Source organism: Lemur catta, chromosome 1 (genome assembly GCF_020740605.2).
Source record: "Lemur catta isolate mLemCat1 chromosome 1, mLemCat1.pri, whole genome shotgun sequence".
NCBI classification, from domain to species: domain Eukaryota; kingdom Metazoa; phylum Chordata; class Mammalia; order Primates; family Lemuridae; genus Lemur; species Lemur catta.
Window position 1 is genome coordinate 185,362,644 of NC_059128.1, and position 21,791 is coordinate 185,384,434.

The window sequence follows — 21,791 nt, forward strand, 5'->3', positions numbered from 1 at the left end:
ATGATTTTTGGATCACAGCCCATTCAAGATTTTACTCTGTCTAGAAAAACAAAAAATTATATACCCAGAGTTTTGCAAGCAATTCAGGGGTTTAGGGCTCCAGCCCCACTGACATCTGTTTTGGATAAAAATCCTTGCAATAAAGAGATGAAACCCAACAATAACTTTAGCTTGTGGGTTTAGATTTCAAAGGGATAACATAAAAAATTAGAAAAAAATCTGTTTAAGACGTTGAACAAAGTTATGATTGATCAAGCAAAATTAAAATATTTACAATGGAGCAAGTCTGCGGTTTTAGTTTTAGTTAATCTTATAAGAACTTTTCAAACTCAGATGTATACATGTTGCAACCAATGTACATATAGAGATACTAATATAAAGAGATATATGCTCAATCTAATATTAGCCAATAAATATATAATGCATTAACAGGAGGAGTTGATATCCATACTTGAGAGTAGAGTTTAATTTATCAGGATCAGTCATTCAAGAAAAACACTCACATACAAAAATAGGGTAGTATTTTTCAGTACTAATGATTTACAATGAACAGATCCTCAGATTCAGGTAGATCATTTTTAGATGCCATTAGTGATCAATGTAGGCAACACAGTTGCACATAGCTATTAAGAAGTCTTTTTTGGCATGCATTACAAACTGTACCCAAATTACCAATGAAATATAATTCAAAATAATTTTTTGTTTATTTCTAGAGCAAATGTAATTAATGGCTTTCATCTTACAGTTAAAGGCTTAAAGTATGTTTTAACACTTCAAGTCAGGAAAGATGTATAGACTTAAAACTATGTTTGAAAGTATGTATAATTTGTAATAATATAAATGGGAAGAAATAAAAGGCTGTTATGGCAATCTGAGCTTCTTAATCCAAAAATTAAAAATCAAAATACATTTCATATGTGAGAGTTAAATGAGCTCTTTTCTTTATTCAAGTAAACATTTTGATTATAATACATGATAATGGACAACCATGTGACAAAGTACTGTAGTCTGTGGTTTGATGTGGCCTCCTTGCCTCTAGGATGAATATTTTTCCAGGTGATTCTTCAGGATCTGACATCGATGCCCAACACAGGCTTTCCAATGGCAGTGCATGAGTTCTAGAGGCCACTGCCCTCTATCTTTCTTCAGATGCTGTGTGCCATTTTCTCCCACCCGTTTTATTCTCCTGTATTTATAAAAACCCCATTCTAAAATTCCATCTATGTTATAAAGTTAACAAAGTCAGGAGTTAGTATATATGTTCCTAGAAAGATAAAATTATTAAGACTCACAACTTAATCTCTATTTTTCTCTAATTTGTGAAGAGTTTATATAATCTCTAATGCATCAGAGTAATACACACAACTTAATCTCTATTTTTCTCTAATTTGTGAAGAGTTTATATAATCTCTAATGCATCAGAGTAATATATAACAGAAAATATGCAAAGAACCTTATCACTGGGTGTACATAATATGTTGGAAATTGCTAAAGTACTCAGAAGCTTAATTCTTCTGGAATAGCAATTGTCCACTGGAAATTATACTTTACAAACAAAAGATTGTGTTTCAATAAATGAAAATGCAGTACCTGATTTGGCATAAAGTAACTGTGAGCTCTTTTTCACTAGTAAAGTGCTTAATTAAGAATATTCTTCCACCACATAATTTTTGTCAAAGGCACAAAATGTCTTTGTCTCTCTCTTTAAAATATTAGTTTTGAAAATTATGGAATTATTCATTGAAATTTTACTTAATCGGAAAGCTTTATTGTTTTTTCTCTTGTTAATGAAAAAAAAACTACTTGAGGAATAACATTTAATTTTTATTTTTAAAACTTTGCTGTGAACATACATATAACACTAAATTTGATCCCCTCATTAGCTGTCTGTGTGCCATGAAGCACTTGTGACAAAAAACATACATAAACTTTAGGGTAAAAGTTAACAAAGAATCAAAATATCTTCCAAAAAGAGGGGGTGGGGGCAGGGGGAATCAATAAATTAAAAAAGCCATAGCTTTCATTTATAAAAAATAATTTGAATAATCTTCTTATAAATCTCTAATGCTTACAAAAGCAGGAAATACATTTAAAATAGTCTTTTAAACACAGATTCATTTTTACAATGTGGTTATCATCAGAAAAATAACAACCAAAATGACATTTCAGTAGTCTACATTCTCTTCTCAGCAAATTCCACATAAAATTTAACTAATTTACAATTCAAAATAAGATTTTAACTGCCAACAAGGTCAGACTAGTTTATAGTTAGTACCTGAATATCAAGCTCTTTTCCATTTAATATATTGTACCCAAAATTTAAACACAGCTCAATGATAGGTACTGGTAACAATACTTGTGGGCATGGTTACCACTCATGACTACTGCATTGCAGCTTAAAACATGCTTTGGTCAGTAAATTAAAAAGATATAAATCAAATAACAAGGCCAAAAAAGTTGTTTTAGAATCAATTTCCCAACTTAAGTAAACTTTAAATACATCGACAAGGCAAGGAAAAATAAGATCAAATATACAGAGAGGTCTATATCTTTCAACCATTTGGCATTTCATATTAATAATTTCCTTGTTCAAAATAATATTTTATACTCCTGTGCACTGATTATCATAGCTCTCTGAATCAAAACTAAACTACAATTACCTTTCTAGAATGTCCAGTAGCATATGCATTAATTGCTCCTTTTGCACTTCCATGAAGATGGTTCTTCATCCTGTAACTTTTTAAATTTTGGACCAAGAAAGAACCACCAACCAAATCCAATAAAAACACAAATAATTGACTCCACATAATAACCATCCAGTGCTGTAACACATGAGCCACCAAGCTTTTTGCAAAGCTGTAAAAAGAAAATTATAATAAATATTCTACAATTTCAAAATGGAAGTATCCAGCAATTACCATGTTTCTACTTTATAATTTAAAGGATTAATCAAAATATATTTTTCTTAAAACAGTTCAATATTTCACTTAATTCAAATGACAAAATATGTTAATATGTTAATCTCTTTAATACCACTAACAGGATTAAAAACAATTTTTAGCTCTTGCTGTAAACAAGATGCAGCTCTTCATATTTGAAAATGTGAAGAAATTTCAAATGAATGTACTCTAGAAGAGGACAATGTTACTTTGAAATAATGAATCGACAAATCATTCACCATTCAGTTTTAGTTATAATTGTTATATGAATAGCCAATGGAAATTCCCCTTTTCCAACATAATAAAACTTAGCTATTAATTATGCATTTATCCAGTGCCTACTGTGTAGGACAGTTATTCCTCAAGGTGGGGGACAGATTGCCTCTCCATTGCTGAGAAGCACCTTTAAAGTGAGCTAGTCTTACTGATTTGAATGTGTTATCACCCCCAGTTATGATGGGAAAGAAAAAAATAAGTAAATTTATACAACAGAAACAATGGACAGTTATGATTTTAAGAAAAGCTGTAGTACTTCTAGAGGCAAAATAAGGAAATTAATACCCTTTCTGTTTTTTGTTTTTATTTTAGAAGACAAGGTCTCCCTCTGTCGCCCAAGCTGAAGTGCAGGGGCACAATCATAGCTCACTGCAGCCTTGAACCCCTGGGCTCAAGTGATCCTCCTGCCTCAGCCTCCCAAACAGCTGGGATTACAGGCCTGAAACATCAAGCCTGGCTCTATATCTTAATATTAGCACAATGTTATCTAAAATTAAAACGTACATACCTCAACAGAATCAGATGTTCGACAATTCTGGTTTGATGCTCCTACACACTCTTTCACTGTAAGGGGATCCACCAGCCAAAGAGCTACTGTAGAAGGCCAGTTTCCCCCTAGATTGGACACAGTATTTAAAAGGGTCATGTATGTTCCTCCAATAAGTGGATCACTAACTTTTGCATTGAAAGCCATTATAGAAACATACATGCTGTACAACGTAACCTACAGGGAAAACGTAAAACATTGTTAGTATTATATATTGTATATATATGTATATACCTATTATACATGTAAATACTCAAAATATTCAAAGAAATCTGAATATAAAATTATATTTCTCCTATATATATATATATATATATATATATATATATATATACAAGAAAAATAACATTCTAAAATTTATGTGACAAACTGAAGAGAAAAACCTCCTAAGGTGGCAAAAAGTGCTTAAAAGGCAAAAATTAACTCTCCATTTAGGAAAATGCATACAAACCATGCTTCCAAAATAGTATTCCTTTGAATACTGTCCCATTGGGTGTTCATACAAAGAGGAGTTCCAAAGTCAATTAAGACTGAGATATGTTAGGTCATACAAAATTTAAAAGTTTCCTTTCACTGCAGGCTTTCTGAAAATATTTAGGATATAAACTCCTTGAAGGCAGGCATTTTGGCATGATTTATTCAGTTATATTTCAGTACTCAGAATGGTTTCTGGCAAGGAATTGGTGTTCACTTAATATTTGTTGAAGGAATGATTAAGTGCTACTTATAAAGGAGTTATGTCATGCATCATTTCTTGAATTTACTTAGCCTTGTACCTTTTTTTCCCCAAAAAGCATCTGGTTGGCTGAGTTTCACTGACTATACTTCGGTAAATTCTCAAATAAAATCCAAAGCCCAACAAGTAATTTTTGGACTATAACATCATACAGACAGACAGTAAAGCATTGACTAAGCTAAAGCACTTCTTTTAACTTTAATTATGTGCCTAGTATTAACCAAACATGTGCAAAACAGAAAAAATATGTTTGACAGCCTGACCTCAATGATTTTATAAACATACAGTTTAGTCAGACATGATCCACTACGGAATTCTCTGAGGTTACCAGGAAGTCATATTTTCAGGTTTCAGTTAAAAACTAAGTAAAAGTTAGTAAATATAACTTTCAAAGGGTTTAGAGTATATTGGACAGAAAAATCCAAAGTGACTCTGAAATGTGCATTAGCAATAATTGTAGTTGAGTCCCAAAGGTTACTGCTGGGTTTCTGCCATTTACTTGAATCCCTTCCTTTGAGAACAAAAAACTTCATTCTGCAAGAGCAGCTTAGGTGAGGCTAGAGTAAAGAAGGAATTACTTCTAGAGATTATAAACATATTTAACAAAGAAAGAAAAAGCAGCTTAACACACAGCTTTCAAAATCAGAGTACATCATAATTTTAACGGAAGTTAAGCCAGAAACCTGGGACCTCTAATCCAGGAGCCATCATTATTTCTCAGTACTTTCAGAAAGAAAAGATTTATCACTTGAAGAAACAAAGAACCCAAATCTAGGAATAAACTGAGGGATGCTTAGCAAGAGTAGAACTAGCTGGCTTTGGAATCAATTCTGAAATCTACCAAATACTTGTTGAATGAATTTTAAAAAATGAACAAATGAGTAAGGAGCTCTCCTTTTCAGAGAAAGAGAACAGAACTCATTAAATCAAAAACTATAAGGTTTAAAGTTCGCCATCAAATAATTTCTTCAGTGTTAGATTCATGCTTACATCAAAATTTATTAACATTATTTTAAAGCAGTTATAGAAAATTTTCCTCTTTATTTTACAGAAAATAGCTTACTTCCTGAGAAAACCACAGCAAGCTTACCTGATGTAACGCATAACTCAGCAGCACTAAGATATAGTAATATATAGGGAATCCCCCTTGATGTTCTACTTTAGGAGTCCACCAAACAAGCAGGGCATATTCTAATCCAAGCAATAACCTGTAGGAAAACAAAGGAACATTGAGTTGACTTCCCTTTTAGGTTAAGCAACAATAAAAACAGAAATCTGTGTGCCTACCATATGAAAGAAACCTGTATCTAAAGCCTGTTAGGAGGTTAAAAAGAGATAAAAGTACATACAAATGATATTGAAAGTAAAGATGGTTTTCAAGACTTTTTTCATATATTCTCTACACTCAGATATTAGTGATACTGATGAATGTCCCTCATTTTAACCTTTCTTATTTAGTAAGGTTTTATTTCATTTTTACCTGTAGGGCATGGCTTTGTAAAATATGTTTAGTGGCTGGGGACCTGCAGTGTATTTGCTGATAATCAGAGGCAATATTATCTGTAAAGGAACCATTGGAACTGCCAATAAGGCTAAATGTTCTTTGGGTACTCCCTCTTCTATCAATTTCAGTCCCGTTACTGCATCTGCTGCTGAAAAACCAATCTGCAATATAAAAACAAAAAAGTATTTTAATTTGTGACTTATGAAATATTTTCCTTCAGGCATATGTAAGTTCCTCAAAAGCCTCAATTTCATTATTGACCCATGACAGTTACAAGTATCATATTATTATAGCTGGTATAACAAGCAAGTTACAGAAGGCCCACTTTGCCCTATGGTTTACTAACAATATTTAGTGAAAACAACTGAAAATTCAGCACTTATAGGAAATGTAGATAGCTCTAAGTATAATTAAATTTCTGCTTCAGAAAAGTCCAATCTGTTATAATAAACAGTGTGAAAAATCCAAACTTACTGATTTATATGGTTTAAGTTTAAAAAACCTTAAGTCTTCAATTAACCCCAAATATAATAAGTATGGTTAAAATGAAGCACCATCACCACACATATGTACAAATTACTCTCAAATATTTCAGAAGAAATATGTAATAGATATATATATAGAAAGAATAAATTTACAGAATAAAGAAAGTGAAGCTAAATGTTAACAATTACAGACTCTGGATAAAGGATATAAAGGAGTTCTCTCTACTAATTAATCTGCAAAATGTGGGAAATTGTATCACAAAATTTTTTAAAAGAAATTATAAATAGTACATACTTTAACTTCTCGGAATGGAGCCAAAGAGCTTAAGTCCAGAAAAGAATTTCACTTACATTTTATCCATTCTCTTTGTAAAAATGAGATATACAAACTGACTTCATAATTTATTCCATCTTAAAAGTTACATAGTAGGAGATATTTATAATACACATATCTCAGAAAAGACTCAAATTCAGAATATATAAAAAACAAAAATTTTACAAATTTAAAGAAAAGAGCAACTCTGGATATTCAAATGGCCAATAAACATATGAAAAGATGCTGAATTTCTTTCATCTTCAGGGAAATTCAAATTATAACCATAAGATGCCATTATACACCCATCAGAAAGGCTAAAATTAAAACAATGATATATGTGTTTTCAAGGATGTGAAGTAATTAGAACACTACTACTGCTGGTAGTAGGGAAAACTGGAAAATAACCACTCTGGAAAACTGTTTGGCAGTATATACTATGCATTTCCTATGACCCAGCCATTCTACTCCTATGTATTTACCCATCAGAGATGTGCACCTGTGTTCACCAAAAGTCATGTACATGAATGTTCATAGAAATACTATTCAATAATAACTCTAAACAATCTGTTCCTAGAATGAATAAATTGTGGTATATTTGTAAAATGGAATATTATACATCAATGAGATGAAATACTGCTTGCTGTGGACAATAACATCGGTAAATTGCACAAATATAATGTTGAGTGAAAAAAAGTACATGCATCAAACATAAGAATACATATTATAGGCCAGGCACAGTGGCTCACGCCTATAATCTCAACACTTTGGAAAGCCGAGGTAGGAGGATCACTGGAGGCCAGGAGTTTGGGCAACATAGCAATGTCTTGTCTCTACAAAAAATAAAAAATAAAAATTTAGCCAGGTGTGGTGTGCTCCTGTAGTCCCAGCGACTCCAGGAGGCTGAGGTAGGAAGACTGCTTGAACCTAGGAGCTGGGTGTCAGAGTGAGATATTATCTCTAAAAAAAAATACATATATATACACACACACACACACACACTTAATATACACATACACACATATATGTAGTCCATTTATATAAAACTCAAAACCAAGGAAAATTAATCTATACTATTAAAAGTTAGGAGAGATGTCAGTCTGGGGGAAGTTTAAAGGGAGAACACAGGATTATATACTCTGTAATTGAAGCACTGCCTTATACATTGCTGGAGACAATATGAATTAGTATAACTTTTTGAAAAACAATTCAGCAATCATATTCACTAATTCACTCACTAATTGCCCATTTAAGAATCCATTGGAAGGAAATATTCAGAACATCAAAGAAAAACTTACCACTAGTACATCTTTATAATTAAAAAACATAAGCAAATTAAATATACAGTAACAACAAAATCACTAAGTAGATTATGGCAAATTTACACACTATGACTATATTATGTAGCTATTAAAAAGTATGCTTTCAAATATTATTTAATACTATAGGAATATGTTTGGGATAATAAGACAAAAACAAGATAAGAAATTATATACAATATGATCCAATTCTACTTTTAAAGTATATGTGTAAATAAATGAAGTATGTATATACACACATACATATATAGGGAAAAAGAGGAGGCTTGAAGAAACATACCAAAAATTCCAATAATGTTTATTTCTGAACGACATAATTAGAAAATATTATGTTCCCTGAAACTTTCAACATTTTCTGAACTTTCCCTTCCTATTAAGAGATGGATAAGCTTATTATATAAAATGAAAACCATGAGGTTATTATATTTCCTTCAGAACTGTCAAAAGATAACTATAAACTGTTTATACAGATTTAAATGTATAAAATGAAAATCCTACAAGATTCTAGATTTTAGGAATATTAACTCCAACACTAGCAATAGCTCACTGTAACAAAATATGCTTACCTTTATTCTAGCATAACATTTTAAAAATGTTTTAGAACTATAAATTAGGACATCTTAATACAGAATAATATTCAACAGTAATCCCCATTTATCTTATGGTATAATTTTCCTTTCAGTATTTAAAAAAATAATTCAATGGATTTTTAAAGAGACTTCTAATACTCACACACTTCCATATCTATGTAAACCACATTCTAAGAAAATAATTTTATTACCCCAACATTAAACATATACTCATTATAACAGTGGAGAGCTAATGGTTTTTCAAGGTATTCATTTCCATTCTAAGCATTAATATCATTAATTCAATAAAAGTTCATTTATTAGCAGTTCTTCAAATTGACATAATTCTTTTCAGAATAAGCTTACTTTAAAATTATATTTGGTATCATCATACCTTTTCAAATACATTAATGAACAGAAAATATTGTTTTCCATTGTTAAATTCTAATGTTAGAAGAAAGGAACCTATGGTATGAAAAGGCATTGAAAGTATTACATGATATTGGGACTTATAACAAAATGGTAAATTTGATTTATAAATCTCTTACCTTTGCAGTTAGAATCAGAAGGCAAAATGTCAGAACTGCTGGCATTTTTACAATTGCAAAAAGCAGCTTATAAGTATCTGTGATCCCTTGTGTTTCTTCTTTTACTACTGATATTTCTTTGTTTTCTTTTTTCAGAAGAGCAACTAATGTTGTTGTTATTAAAAATATAGTTCCCCAGAAAAAAAGGAAATCTGAAATTAAGAATGTTTTAAATCTATAATTAACTTTTGAAATGACATAACTTCATTGATACTAAATAATTCTGTATATAATAATTCTCAACTAAAATCTATTTTTAAAAAATCAATATTTAGATGCCTCTTTATTATGTTCAAGGCACTGCACCAGGCACAGCAGGTGAACAATCTTGACTCTTAAACATACATAGATCCAAAACAGACAGTGACACTTTCAATATGAAAAGGCATTGAAAGTATTACATGCTTTTTCATACTGTCACTTAACAAGGGGAAAAAAGGAGTTATAGACATTTAGTGTACAATTAAGTTGAATGAAACAAAAGCCTATTGTGTCATTTTACTCAAGGAAAGTACTAGGGGCGAGAGATGATTTTCATACCCCAGAAGATCATCTATAAGTTATACTTCTTACATAGCCAAGTCATTTCAGTTCTTTATTAAATTACGACAACTTAGACAACAGATGATTATTTACATTAGATTTTCTACCTTGTATTTTTAAATTTTCTAATGTTTTTAATCTGTTTAGGGATAACCTTCTCTTTTCAATACAGAAGCAATTTGCTCATCCTTGTAACTGCAGAATGGGGACACATGAAGAGTATTGCCTGGGTTGTTTCAGTAAAAGATAACTGGGCCATTAGCTATTACCTTGAACAAATTTAGTGGAAGGAGTGAATTGTTCTGGAAGATTCTGCTATCTGCTAAACAGCTAAAAATAACAGTAATAACAGAGGCACCATTTACTGAGGGCATACTATGTGCCATAAATGTGCTAAGCATTTTACATATATCATCCCTTTTACTAAAATAACTCCATAGATAAGGTTATCACTAGCCCCAATTTATACTAACAGATGAAAAACTGAGGCTTAGAGAAGTTGCCCATGATTACATTCTAAGTCAGTAGTAAAATGGTGATTCGATGCCTTATAAGTACAACTAATTTCAAACCCTGTATCTCATTAACCACCCTGAGAACTGCATTTTAGTTTGTCACTACAAAAACTTATTGGATAACCCTATGTCAGTTTCTTCATCTGTAAAATAAGAGGACTTGACTAGAAAATCCTAAAGAAGCTTTCTAGCACTAGCATTCCAGAACTGTACTCAGTTTTAGATTTACTTTTTATTTTATTGCTTATGTAGCATAACTAACTGTTCAAGAATCTTAGTCCTCTTTTCAAAAACAATTGGAGCATTCTCCCATCAGTGTTGTTCCTCAGATTGAATCTTGCTCCTGCTGCTATGCTAGCTAAAGGTGATCACTACAGCTTGAACCTCATTTATGATGGAGGCATATAGCATTATTTGTCACCTTAGTATTTAAATGCTCCTTTCTTATATGTTATGTCATTTGATTCTTATAGCAAACATGTTAGATAGGCAAAGCAGGTGTTATTACTATGCACAGATGAGGAAAAGAAATTAGAATACTTAAATCTTGAGGCAGAACTTGAATCTCAATCTCCTGAATAGTAGTCTTATACTTTTTCCATTATTTCACACTGCTTACATATTTTTTTTTAAATTAATGTTGAAATGATCTGCTAGAATTGCCTAGTCTCTAAAAGCCTAACCAAAAACCAAGGCTCTGCTATTCAAATTATGCAAATCAAAGTAGCTAAATAGTTTTAAACACACATGGAAAATTTTATTCTGGGATGAATTCTTTTCTCTACCATGGGAAATTTCTAATTAATGTTAGATATCTGAAGAGAAACATGAAACATACTTAAACATCAAGATATCCATTTCAAAATACATATATAAAAGTCTATGATTAAACTTCATCAAAGTAACACCATAACATATGATTTCTAGCATTTTGGAATCTGGTTCAAAAGGAATGAATAACATTTAACATTATTCTCATAAATGAGGCTAATGTCCTTATTTTTGTATTCTTAATTTCATCTGTAAAATGAGATGAATAATAACATGTTTACAGATTTCATGTAAAATATCATTTTCATTGAGCAAGTTTTTGTTCATTTGGTTTAAATCAGTTAAGCAGCCCTGAAAATAAACTGTATTACTTTTGCTGCCACCAGAAGTTCCAATTGATAGTCTTTATATAAATATTAAGTGAAGATTAATAGTTTTACAGTTATATAATACTTTATGAGTTCCATTTCTTTAAGCAAAAAATATCTTTATTTTGCTTAGTATAGTCCTCCAATGTTAATGAACAAAATCTTCATCTAGAATTAAAATTCCTTGATACCAATACTAAAAGTTAGACTAAGAACAAGTTAAACAGGTTTCAATAATATTTTCAGATAAAATAATTTCTAATTTCTTTGTGCTTTGAAAAAAATAACGGTACATATGAAAGAAGAAAGTAGTGACAATGGGTCATTCAGAGTCCTAATTCAAAGGCTTTTCGTGTCTCACATGTATAGAAGAATAAAGAAGCCAATAGCTCAGAAAAGCTTAGTAACTTCCAGGAAATATATTAAGAAATTTTATGAACACAATTATCACAAGACTATTGGCTATCGTTTATTAACATTGCTTTGATGCTAGAGCCATTCATAGGCTGATATACCAACCACTATAAACACACATTATTACCAAAAATATCCAAATATTTCATTTTTAACATTTTGGTTAATTTTGATTTATGTATTTTATTTGCAAAAGCATTATGGTATATAAATGGATGATGAAGATGTCAAAGCTGGTATTCAAGTTTCATAAACATGATTTTTGAGCAAAGACCTAAAAAATAGACTAAATATTCTGAAGTGGCTACAAGATCTTGTCCAGTGCTCCCATGAATGCAGAAATTAAGAGCACGTAACAATTTAGCAGTCACCAACAAAGTTGTAATAGCTAGCACCTGGGTGCCTATTATAAGCCCTGGGAAAAATACATATCATCTCATTTAAATCTCAAAAATCACTCTCCAAGACAGGCATTATTATTCCTGTGTTATACACAATGAAAACAGGATCACAAGCCAGGGAGCACCAGAAGTGAGATTCAAATTCAGGTCTAGTTCTAAAGCAAGAATGTTTTCCATTATATTACCCAGATGCTCATATACACCCACAGCAAGTAGGCTCTCTTTTCTATTAACCAGACATTCCTGAGAAAAAAGGTACATATTTTAGCTGTAACCATGACATCTGGAACATAGATAACATCACCTGACTACTTGTATTCTTCCTTTCCACAATAAAAAGAAACAAACCATTGGTACATAAAACAACTTGGATGAACTGTGAAGAAATTATGCTGAGTGAAAAGAGCCAATCTCCAAAGAATACATGCTGCATGATTCCATTTATGCAACATTTCTGAAATAACATAATTATAAAAATGGAAAACAAATTAGTGGTTGCCAGGGTTTAGGGACAGAGAGAAGGCAGGGATAGCTACAGAGGCAACACAAAGGAATCTTACTGGTGATGGTACAGTTGAGTATCCTTGATTGTCGTGTTCGTTATACAAGGCTACACATGTGATGAAATTGCATAGAACCACACACATACACACACAAATGAGTACATGTATAAATGGTGAAATATGAATAAGCTCTATGGGTTATACTCATATCAAATTCTTGGTTTTGATATTATACTATAGTTATGTAAGATGATGACAACATGAGGCTGGGAGAAGGGTTCATGGGATTTCTCCAAACATTTCTTTGTAACCTTCTGTGAATCTATAATCATTTTAACATAAAAGTTTAAAAAATTATGGGAAATTTAAAAATGCAAAAGTTTATGCTAGCGGCCGGGCGTGGTGGCTCATGCCTGTAATCCTAGCACTTTGGGAGGCCGAGGCAGGGGGATCGCTCGAGGTCAGGAGTTCGAGACCAGCCTGAGCAAGAGCAAGACCGTGTCTCTACTAAAAAACAGAAAGAAATTATCTGGACAGCTAAAAATATATATATTGAAAAAAAATTAGCCGGGCATGGTGGCACATGCCTGTAGTCCTAGTTACTCGGGAGGCTGAGGCAGGAGGATTGCTTGAGCCCAGGAGTTTGAGGTTGCTGTGAGCTGGGCTGATGCCACGGCACTCTAGCCCGGGCAACAGAGTGAGACTCTGTCTCAAAAAACAACAAAAAAAAGTTTATGCTGGGAATAAGAAACACAGGTTTCAAATACGTGAGAATATATGGTAATCAAAAAAGATAGAAATCTTTAGTTATTTTGAAATCACCTATTCTATAGCTTTAATCGATGACCACTGGACATGAGCCAGATAGAAAAGTGTGATCAACAGTCAGTGAATGGAAAGAATGAAAATGAACATGTACTAAATGCAAGATTCATCCACATTACATCTAAAAGAGCAGGTGAAATCAGGGATTTTATATTTTTCATATTTAATTCTCTAGGAACAGAATAGCCCCTTATATTTGCCTTCTATTTTGCTTTCTCAAATTATAGTTTTAAAGAACACACTAGAAATGAAAACAGCAGGCTGCTTGTAATTATTAAAGCTCAACCATAGTAAACACTAATAATTGGCCTCTAAATAAATCTCAATAAATTAGAAGTGAAATTCAGAATAAAATATATGCCAAATAAAGTCAAAAATTTTTAAGTTTACAGTGTGTTTTATAAATTGACTTTCCACACAAAAGCACTTCTTCAGTTCTTTACCTGACAAAGAAGGCACACAGTACCATTTCTTCCTTGCTTTGTTTTTAAAAAGAAAAAAGGTTTTTTTTTTTTGGAGACAGAGTCTCACTCTGTTGTCCGAGCTAGAGTGCCATGGCGTCAGCCTAGCTCACAGCAACCTCAAACTCCTGGGCTCAAGCGATCCTTCTGCCTCAGCCTCCCGAGTAGCTGGGACTACAGGCACGCGCCACCATGCCCGGCTAATTTTTTCTGTATCTTTTTAGTTGTCCAGCTAATTTCTTTCTATTTTTAGTAGAGACGGGGTCTCGCTCTTGCTCAGGCTGGTCTTGAACTACTGACCTCGAGCAATCCTCCCGCCTTGGCCTCCCAGAGTACTAGGATTACAGGTGTGAGCCACCTCGCCCAGCCTAAGAAAAAAGGTTTTAAGATCTTCCTTCTGGGTTGTAGGCCTCTGGTTTTTAATATTTAATTCCCTGTGAATCTACTAGCCCCAGTATTTCTCCATTTATTACTAGGGCCCCCACATTTGAAAATAAGTTCCAATTTAATCCATTTGTCTATATTCATATGTAAGATCCACCAGATTTAACAACTTGTTCTAGTTAAGACAAAAAGGGAGTTAAAGCCAAGGATTTTATATCATACACTTTAAATGATAGGGATTAACTTTTAAGGTAATGGATTAGGTTTTTAAAGTGATTTTAAAATAAGTTTTACTTTTAAATGGTCATGCAGTAAAACTGAATTTTTTTGGTATACAGTTGTATGAATTTTAATACAGGCATAAATGTCAAACCACCACCACCATAATTAAGGCACAGAACAGTTCCATCACCCCCAAAACTCCCTCTTGCTATCCATTGATATTCACCTACCTTCTCCCTACCTACAACTCCTAGCAACTACAGATCTGCTCTCCATCCATATAGTTTTGTATCATACACGTATGTTTTAAGATAGCGTTGTTACCCAGGCTGGAATGCAGTGCCTTTTCACAGGCACCTGATCATAGTGTACTATGGCCTCAAACAATCCTACTGCCTCAGCCTTCCCGAGTAGCTGGGACTACAGGCATCTGACATTGTGCCTGTTAAAGACATGTTTTACGTGATCCTAACAAGTGTTTTTTTTAAATTAGGAAATAAAAAAGGAACTTCCAGCTTCTCTTGGATACTCTTAAGATCTGGCAATCCTGGATCCTATTATCACAGACAATTTATTGGAGTATCAACTCCTTGCCTGAGGAGCATCAGTTCCTTGCCTTTGGAGGGGCATGGATTTCTCAGATTATCACTGTCCCCTCCAATTCCTACAGTTTTGAACGAACTCAGTTGACTTGTTTACATTATCCATCCACCCAATATATTCCATCTCCACTTATCTATAACACTCAAAATAGCATTAACCACAGAACATACTTTAGAATTTAAAAAAAAGGCTGGGCACAGTGGCTTAGGCCTGTAATCCTAGCACTCTGGGAGGCTGAGGCAAGAGGATCACTTGAAGTCAGGAGTTGGAGACCAGCCTGAGCAAGAGTGAGACCCCGTCTCTACTAAAAATAGAAAAATTAGCTGGGCATGGTGGGGCATGCCTGTAGTCCCAGCTATTTGGGAGGCTGAAGCAGGAGGATCACTTGAGCCCAGGAGTTTGAGGTTGCTGTGAGCTAGGCTGATGCCACAGCACTCTAGTCTGCGCAACAGAGTGAGACTCTGTCTCAAAAAAAAAAAAAAAAAAAGCCTCCTTTTAATACTCTGATTTTCTAAACATTGCCTCAGTGTTTAGCTCCTCTTTAATTACCTAAGCAATTGTATCTCCTTCATGTGATTCTTTCTGCACTCTTTAAATTCCTCAAAACCACTGGTTATTCTATTATTCAGTTCCAGAAAGTACAAGGCTATACATGTGGTATGTGTAGTCATAAAAAGGAGAATGAAAACACAGGTAGTGTTTAACTCTCAACTAAAATGTTTGAACCAAAGACAGCAGTCCACTACACATATAAAAAGTTAAATTATAAAGTCAGCTATTTTTAGAATGTCATGGAGAACAAAATTCAAATTCCATACAACAGCTATTGAAAATAACAAGTCAAGGCCAGGTGCAGTGGCTCACGCCAGTAATCCTAGCACGCTGGGAGGCCAAGATGGGCAGATCGTTTGAGCTCAGGAGTTCGAGGTCAGCCTGAGCAAGAGCGAGACCCTGGCTCTACTAAAGAAATAGAAAGAAATTAGCTGGGCAACTAAAAATATATAGAAAAATAGCCTGGCATGGTAGCACATGCCTGTAGTCCCAGCTACTCAAGAGGCTGAGGTAGTAGGATCACTTGAGCCTAGGAGTTTGAGGTTGCTGTGAGCTGACTTGACGCCAGGGCATTTGAGCAGGGGCAACAGAGCGAGACTCCATCCCACCCCCCCCCTCCAAAAAAACAACGCAAGTCAATCTAAATAAAAATCCAATGGCATAATTTTGATCCATTGGGGATCAGCTGTGGCTAAGGGAGTACAGATAAAATTATAATAGCTTTTCTGGAATGATGTTTAATTAATCGCTTTTACATTATACTTGAGAGAAAGCTGTAATTTACCTAATTAACAATGTAGTTTCCATAGCCTCTTAAGTTTTGATTTCTCTGAGACTTTCTCATCTTAAGTAACACATTATCTCATTAATCCTCCTTGGTGATATGAACAGCAGTCGCAAGATAAAATGAAAAGCAGACACATAAAAAGCAACAAACTGCCCATAGTATGCATTCACAAAGTATTTCTAGGCAAAGAATTATCCATAAAGCAGGAGTGGAACCCCAGAATATTCAGAGACAAATCTGCCTAGGTACAAAGCAATTATCTTTCAACCAAATAAGCTGAGAGAAAAGTACCATAACCATCATTTCATTAGTAATAGTGGCTCACTAGCAGTTTGAGGAGATGGAGATGGGGTTAGGCATGTTTGAGAATAAGATTCCAGGACATGGGTAGTACAGTTGTGACATCACTTATCATCACCCACATACCCCTGACATTGGCCCTACTGGGAATTTCCAAGCTACTATGGAAGCTGAGAGGAAGTTTAGCTGCATAAATTTCAAAACAGAATCACCTAAATTCATCATCACTAACAAATGAAGAGCTCTATTTTATTTCTGATGTTGAATGTCTCCATGACATTCTTATTACTAATACTGGTCATTTTACTTGTTTCCTAGTTAAGAAAGTTAAAAAAAAAAAAAAAAAAAACATTTAAAAAGCCCTCAGAAAACTGTGTATTTTACTCATGTAGAGAAAAGGGGAAGTTCATTAGAACTTATACCCATTTTCTTACAGCATAAACTTTAAACTCCTTCCCATAACAATTAAATAAAATATTACTAATTTGGTCCCAACCATTCTTTCAGCAACAGTTCCCAAACCCAGCTCCACAACGGCTACCTCAGACACTTTGAACATCATAAGCAACATCCCCGTACCTTTCTGTACTTTCCTGCCTCAGTACATTTGCACTTCATGTTGTGCATTATGGCGTGCTATTTCTCTGTCTCATGGAACCATATCATTCAAGAACAAAGTACAATGTTATCTGCAGCGTGAAGCCCAACTCCCACAAGTAGTTAATGGCTGGCAACTCTGAGCTCCCCTAAAATGTTCATCTCCCCTATTCCTTGGCGGTGGGACTCTGCCTTATTCATAGGAGGCCCTTAGAATCCTGTGCCTTAGCTGACTCAATTATGTTTGAATGAATTAACTCTGTTCCATTCACCAGAAGGCTAGATGAGGACTCTTGGTACAAGAGCACGGGTAGAAATGGATCAGAAAGTTTGGAGCTAGAAATCTCAATCCAACAAAATAGAAAAGGAAAAATGAGAACAAAAGGAAAATATGGCGCCAGACTTTTTAAAAATGTGCACTTATGTCTTAAGCAAGTGCCGATGGATCCCTAGACTCAGAGTTTTGTTATTTGATGGGTTGCCTCTCCTTGTTCCCTGAAGAGTACTGATCAATTATGATTGCTCTAATATCATTCATTCTGGCTTTAATACACTTCAAAGAAGCCCATTTTAAGAAAACAGAAAACTTACCTTCAGTCATCTCCCATAAAATGATTTCCAGTAAATTAAATAATGAACTTCCCTCAAATGTCACACACTCTGTCAAAAGGATTCATAAACGTAAAATAAACCTAACAGCATAGCAGTTTAAATATACTACCTGAAAGAGTAACGATTCCCCTGGGTTGAGGCTGAAACCGCAAATATTTATTACAGAAGTCGGCAGATTCAAGGGCCAAAAACAAAACATTGCCCAAAAAATAGCCCGCTGTTTGGCCCACCGAATTGCAGGTAGAAGCATAACCCACGTTTTCCCGCGATAACATAGTTAAAGCCCAACCATCCACAGCGATATCCTGAGTGGCAGCCAGGAATTCAAACAAAAAGAATGTCACAGTGAGAGCAACCACATCAGGTGTTCTGCCATCGGTATTCCCGAGCAAAAGGTCCACCTGAGTGGATAAATATATCATGAAGAGTCCTAGTATATACTGTGTAGGAACAAGCCAAGATTTGCGACGACCAAAGTTCTTAAAGTAAACCGCATCAACCAACGGGGCCCAGAGCAATTTCAGACTGAAGGGCCAAAAGACAAAACTGAAGAAAGCTTGGTCTGTATAGCTAACGTTTTTGCTCTGCAAAATGAGTGGGATGCTTCCCGCCAAGCCCAAGGGAATGCCCTGAAGCACGTAAAGAAAGAGCAGTAGCAAAATGCTGCTCAGTTCGGCTCGGTAGCTCCGTGGTGCTTTTGAGAAGTCACCAGTGCCGGTATCCCGCAGAAGAGCTTCTCTGTCCCCTTCCCCGCCCACAGAGTCCGAATGACTGTCATCCCAGCTGCCCGGCGGCAGAGGACCGCTCTTCAAATCCAGAGAGTGGTTGAAAGTCCCTGGCCGCCGTTGCCGACTGTTGTCCTTATGGGAGACGGTGGGTGACATAGCAGAGACAATGCAGAGCCCCGTCTGTGGGGGACCGGGGCTGAGCGTTTTGGCTTCCTCTAGTCCCAGGTCCAAGGCTGTCGCTCTGGACCAGGGTCGGTGGCTCAGGGAAGGGGGAAGGGAGAAGGGCGATAAGGGCACTTCTTACTGCAGCCCTAAGTGCTGAAGCCGGGAGCCAGTCCCCTGGCTGGAGGCCCAGGCGATGCCGGGGTAGGTGCCCCTTGTAGCGGCGTCAAGGAGCCTGAAGGAGCCCCCCGGGCAGCCGCACCGGGCTCGAAGCTGGAGGAGGGGGCCGTGGTGCTGCGGTGGAAATCGGCTCCCAGCCAGAGAGACCGATCGGCCCACGTCCCCAACCACCTCCAGCTCTCACCGCTACCAATGCGGCAGAGAACACTTTCTTCACAGGACTCCAGAGGTACCGGATAACTTCCTGCCCCGCGCTTCAGGAAGTGGTCCCAGTCTCAAAAAGATCCCTTCCCCGCCTCCATAGCAAGCCAATCAGGACAGGCTCTCGAGGCCGAGTTCGGGAACAACGCTTGATGGGAACCTGCAATTCTGGCTGCCGGGACCTTTGGGGAGTCTTAACGCCGGCGCACCGTGCGGCCGGGGCGGGGCGCCCCGCGAACTCTGGCTCTGTCAGCGCATGCGGCGGTCTGGAAAGCGTGGGCCTCTGTCATTGGGCGCGAGCGGCCACGTGACAGCGGCCAGCGCCAGGCTTGCGCTAGCGGTTGAGAGACTATTCCGCGCGGCTTCTGAAGCCACAGTGGCTAGGTTGTGTGGTTGTGCTGGTGAAGAGCAGTGCCCATGCTCTATACCAGGAATTGTGCGATCCTGCTGCTTTCGTGCGTCGGGCAGAAACGGGAATAAGGATTGACATTTACGACGTTTTTGTATCAGGAGGCAAGGGCAAGGCCGCTTTGTGCCCCCAAAAAGCGCCCCCTAAAATTAAGGCTGTTGAGGCAGAAATAATTTGACAAGGGTTTGTTGAAAACCAGATGTAATGATCAACAGAGTTGGGCCTGTTCCGGAGTCTGTCACAGGTGAAAGGTTTTTATAGGAAAGTTTAGAAGAAGAAAGGGGGATGTCCTTACGCCAGAGTTGCCCTCTTTTCATTGGCGGGTACAAGGCAGAAGTTACAATCATTGGCTACAGATTACATCATCCAGGCTAATGATGTCTTTGTGCAATACAATCTGTAGAACTTCATGCTTCAGCTAATCTTAAATGCATCCTATTTAATATCTTCAGGTTGTACGTTGATAGTACATCAACAATTTGAGGAACTTAACATAAAATTCTTTACTCAGAGATAGAATGTCACCATCTGGTAACAAGACCTCACCAAGGCAGATTAATTTGGAAGCCTGCTTAATGTCAAATGTGACCTGAAGGTTAAGAAAGGGTAGAAAAAGGCCTGGCTAACTGGAGAAGCGCGTGCCTTATAGTGCCTACATATTTATGGAAGGAATGAAATTGCTCAAGAGGTGGTAGGTTTCTCTGCAGTCCTTTTTTTGAATGTGGTGGAAAAAGCTAGGGGAACTTGGTAACCAACTCTAGTTACATTGGCTGGTTGGATGAATTCTAAGACTCATTACATCCCTCTAGTTTTGTGCTTACTATAAAAGGTCTTGTAAGCCACCGCTCAGCTGGCATCATCATCGTTGATTTATTTTAAGTGGCTCTCCTTTCTTAGGGTTCTTGGCAAAGTATTGCAAACCCTTGGAGCTGGAAATGCTGAGAAATCAGATATAATATTAAAGTACTGCCCAAGAGACAGGCTCTTCAAGAATTTTACTGAATCCCAGATTGTGTAGTAGTTTTCAGACATCACTGGTAACATGTTATAGCAGTAATGTTATCGCATTTTTCCTCCACTTTAAAAAATGCTTTAAAATTTACCTTAATGATTGTTATTCTATAGGTTGCTCTTACATTTATACTTCCTTCCACAGCTGATTCCTCTACCCATTTCCTCCACAGGAATTTGAGTCTGATTAATTTTTTTGAACAATAGAAGATGGGAACTGTAAAGTCCTCTAATTTTTGTTAAAGAGAAGAACTTACAGGAAAGAACAGTGTCATTTAAGTAAGACCAATCAGGATGCAACCAAAAGACCCATGAGTAGCGGTCAGCTTGTTCTGGATTCAAACCCTGCTCTACCAGCAGTTGTGCCTTTGACAAATTACTTAGCCTAAGCCCCAGTTTTGATGACTATAAAATAGAGTTCATAACATTTATTTCAGAGAGTTGGTGAGAGTTAAAGGAAGTAACCTATAAAGCTATGCATAGTCAGTAAGTGTTTCCCCCCCCAAAGATGTGAAAATGAGTTTGTATTTCTTCTGTTTGATTTTTTTAACTCTTTATTTTGAAAGAATGATAGACTCACAGGAATTGCAAATATAGCAGAGTAATATACCCTTCACCCAGCTTTCCCCAATGGTATCATTTTACATAACTATAGTACAACATCAAAACCAGGAAATTGACATCTATAAAGTATTATTAACTAGAATACAGGCCTTACTCAGATTTCACCAATTTTTACATGCACTAGTTTGTGTGCATGTGTGCTACCCTTTTATAGTGCTTTTATAGTGTTATCCCTTTATAATACTACACTTTTATAATTGAACCAACTCCTCCTCCTCCTCCTTGTTCTCTGGCAATCACTAATCTGTTCTCCAGGGCTATACTTATGTTGTTTCAAAAATTTTATATAAATAGAATCATATAGTATGTAACCTTTGGAATCAATTTTTTTCACCCAGACTAA

At 35.7% G+C, this 21,791-nt stretch overlaps 1 protein-coding gene across 3 annotated transcripts; it reads right to left on the reverse strand.

Annotated features, from left to right (window-relative positions):
• Nucleotides 1-918: 918 nt before the first annotated feature.
• On the reverse strand, nt 919-19,538 carry SLC33A1 (solute carrier family 33 member 1). 3 transcript variants are annotated; one of them, XM_045539521.1, is made up of 7 exons: nt 18,243-19,535; nt 9,237-9,427; nt 5,979-6,163; nt 5,589-5,706; nt 3,724-3,939; nt 2,661-2,856; nt 919-1,186 (listed from the first exon to the last, which is right to left on the reverse strand). In XM_045539521.1, the coding sequence occupies exons 1-6, from the start codon at nt 19,015-19,017 to the stop codon at nt 2,689-2,691; spliced, it is 1,653 nt and encodes a 550-aa protein (XP_045395477.1). In that variant the 5' UTR covers nt 19,018-19,535; the 3' UTR covers nt 919-1,186; nt 2,661-2,688. The 3 variants fall into 3 exon arrangements, with proteins under 3 accessions (XP_045395477.1, XP_045395476.1, XP_045395478.1); XM_045539520.1 differs by having other exon boundaries at nt 919-2,856; nt 18,243-19,533; XM_045539522.1 differs by lacking the exons at nt 5,589-5,706; nt 9,237-9,427 and having other exon boundaries at nt 919-2,856; nt 18,243-19,538.
• Between the last annotated feature and the right edge of the window lie 2,253 nt (nt 19,539-21,791).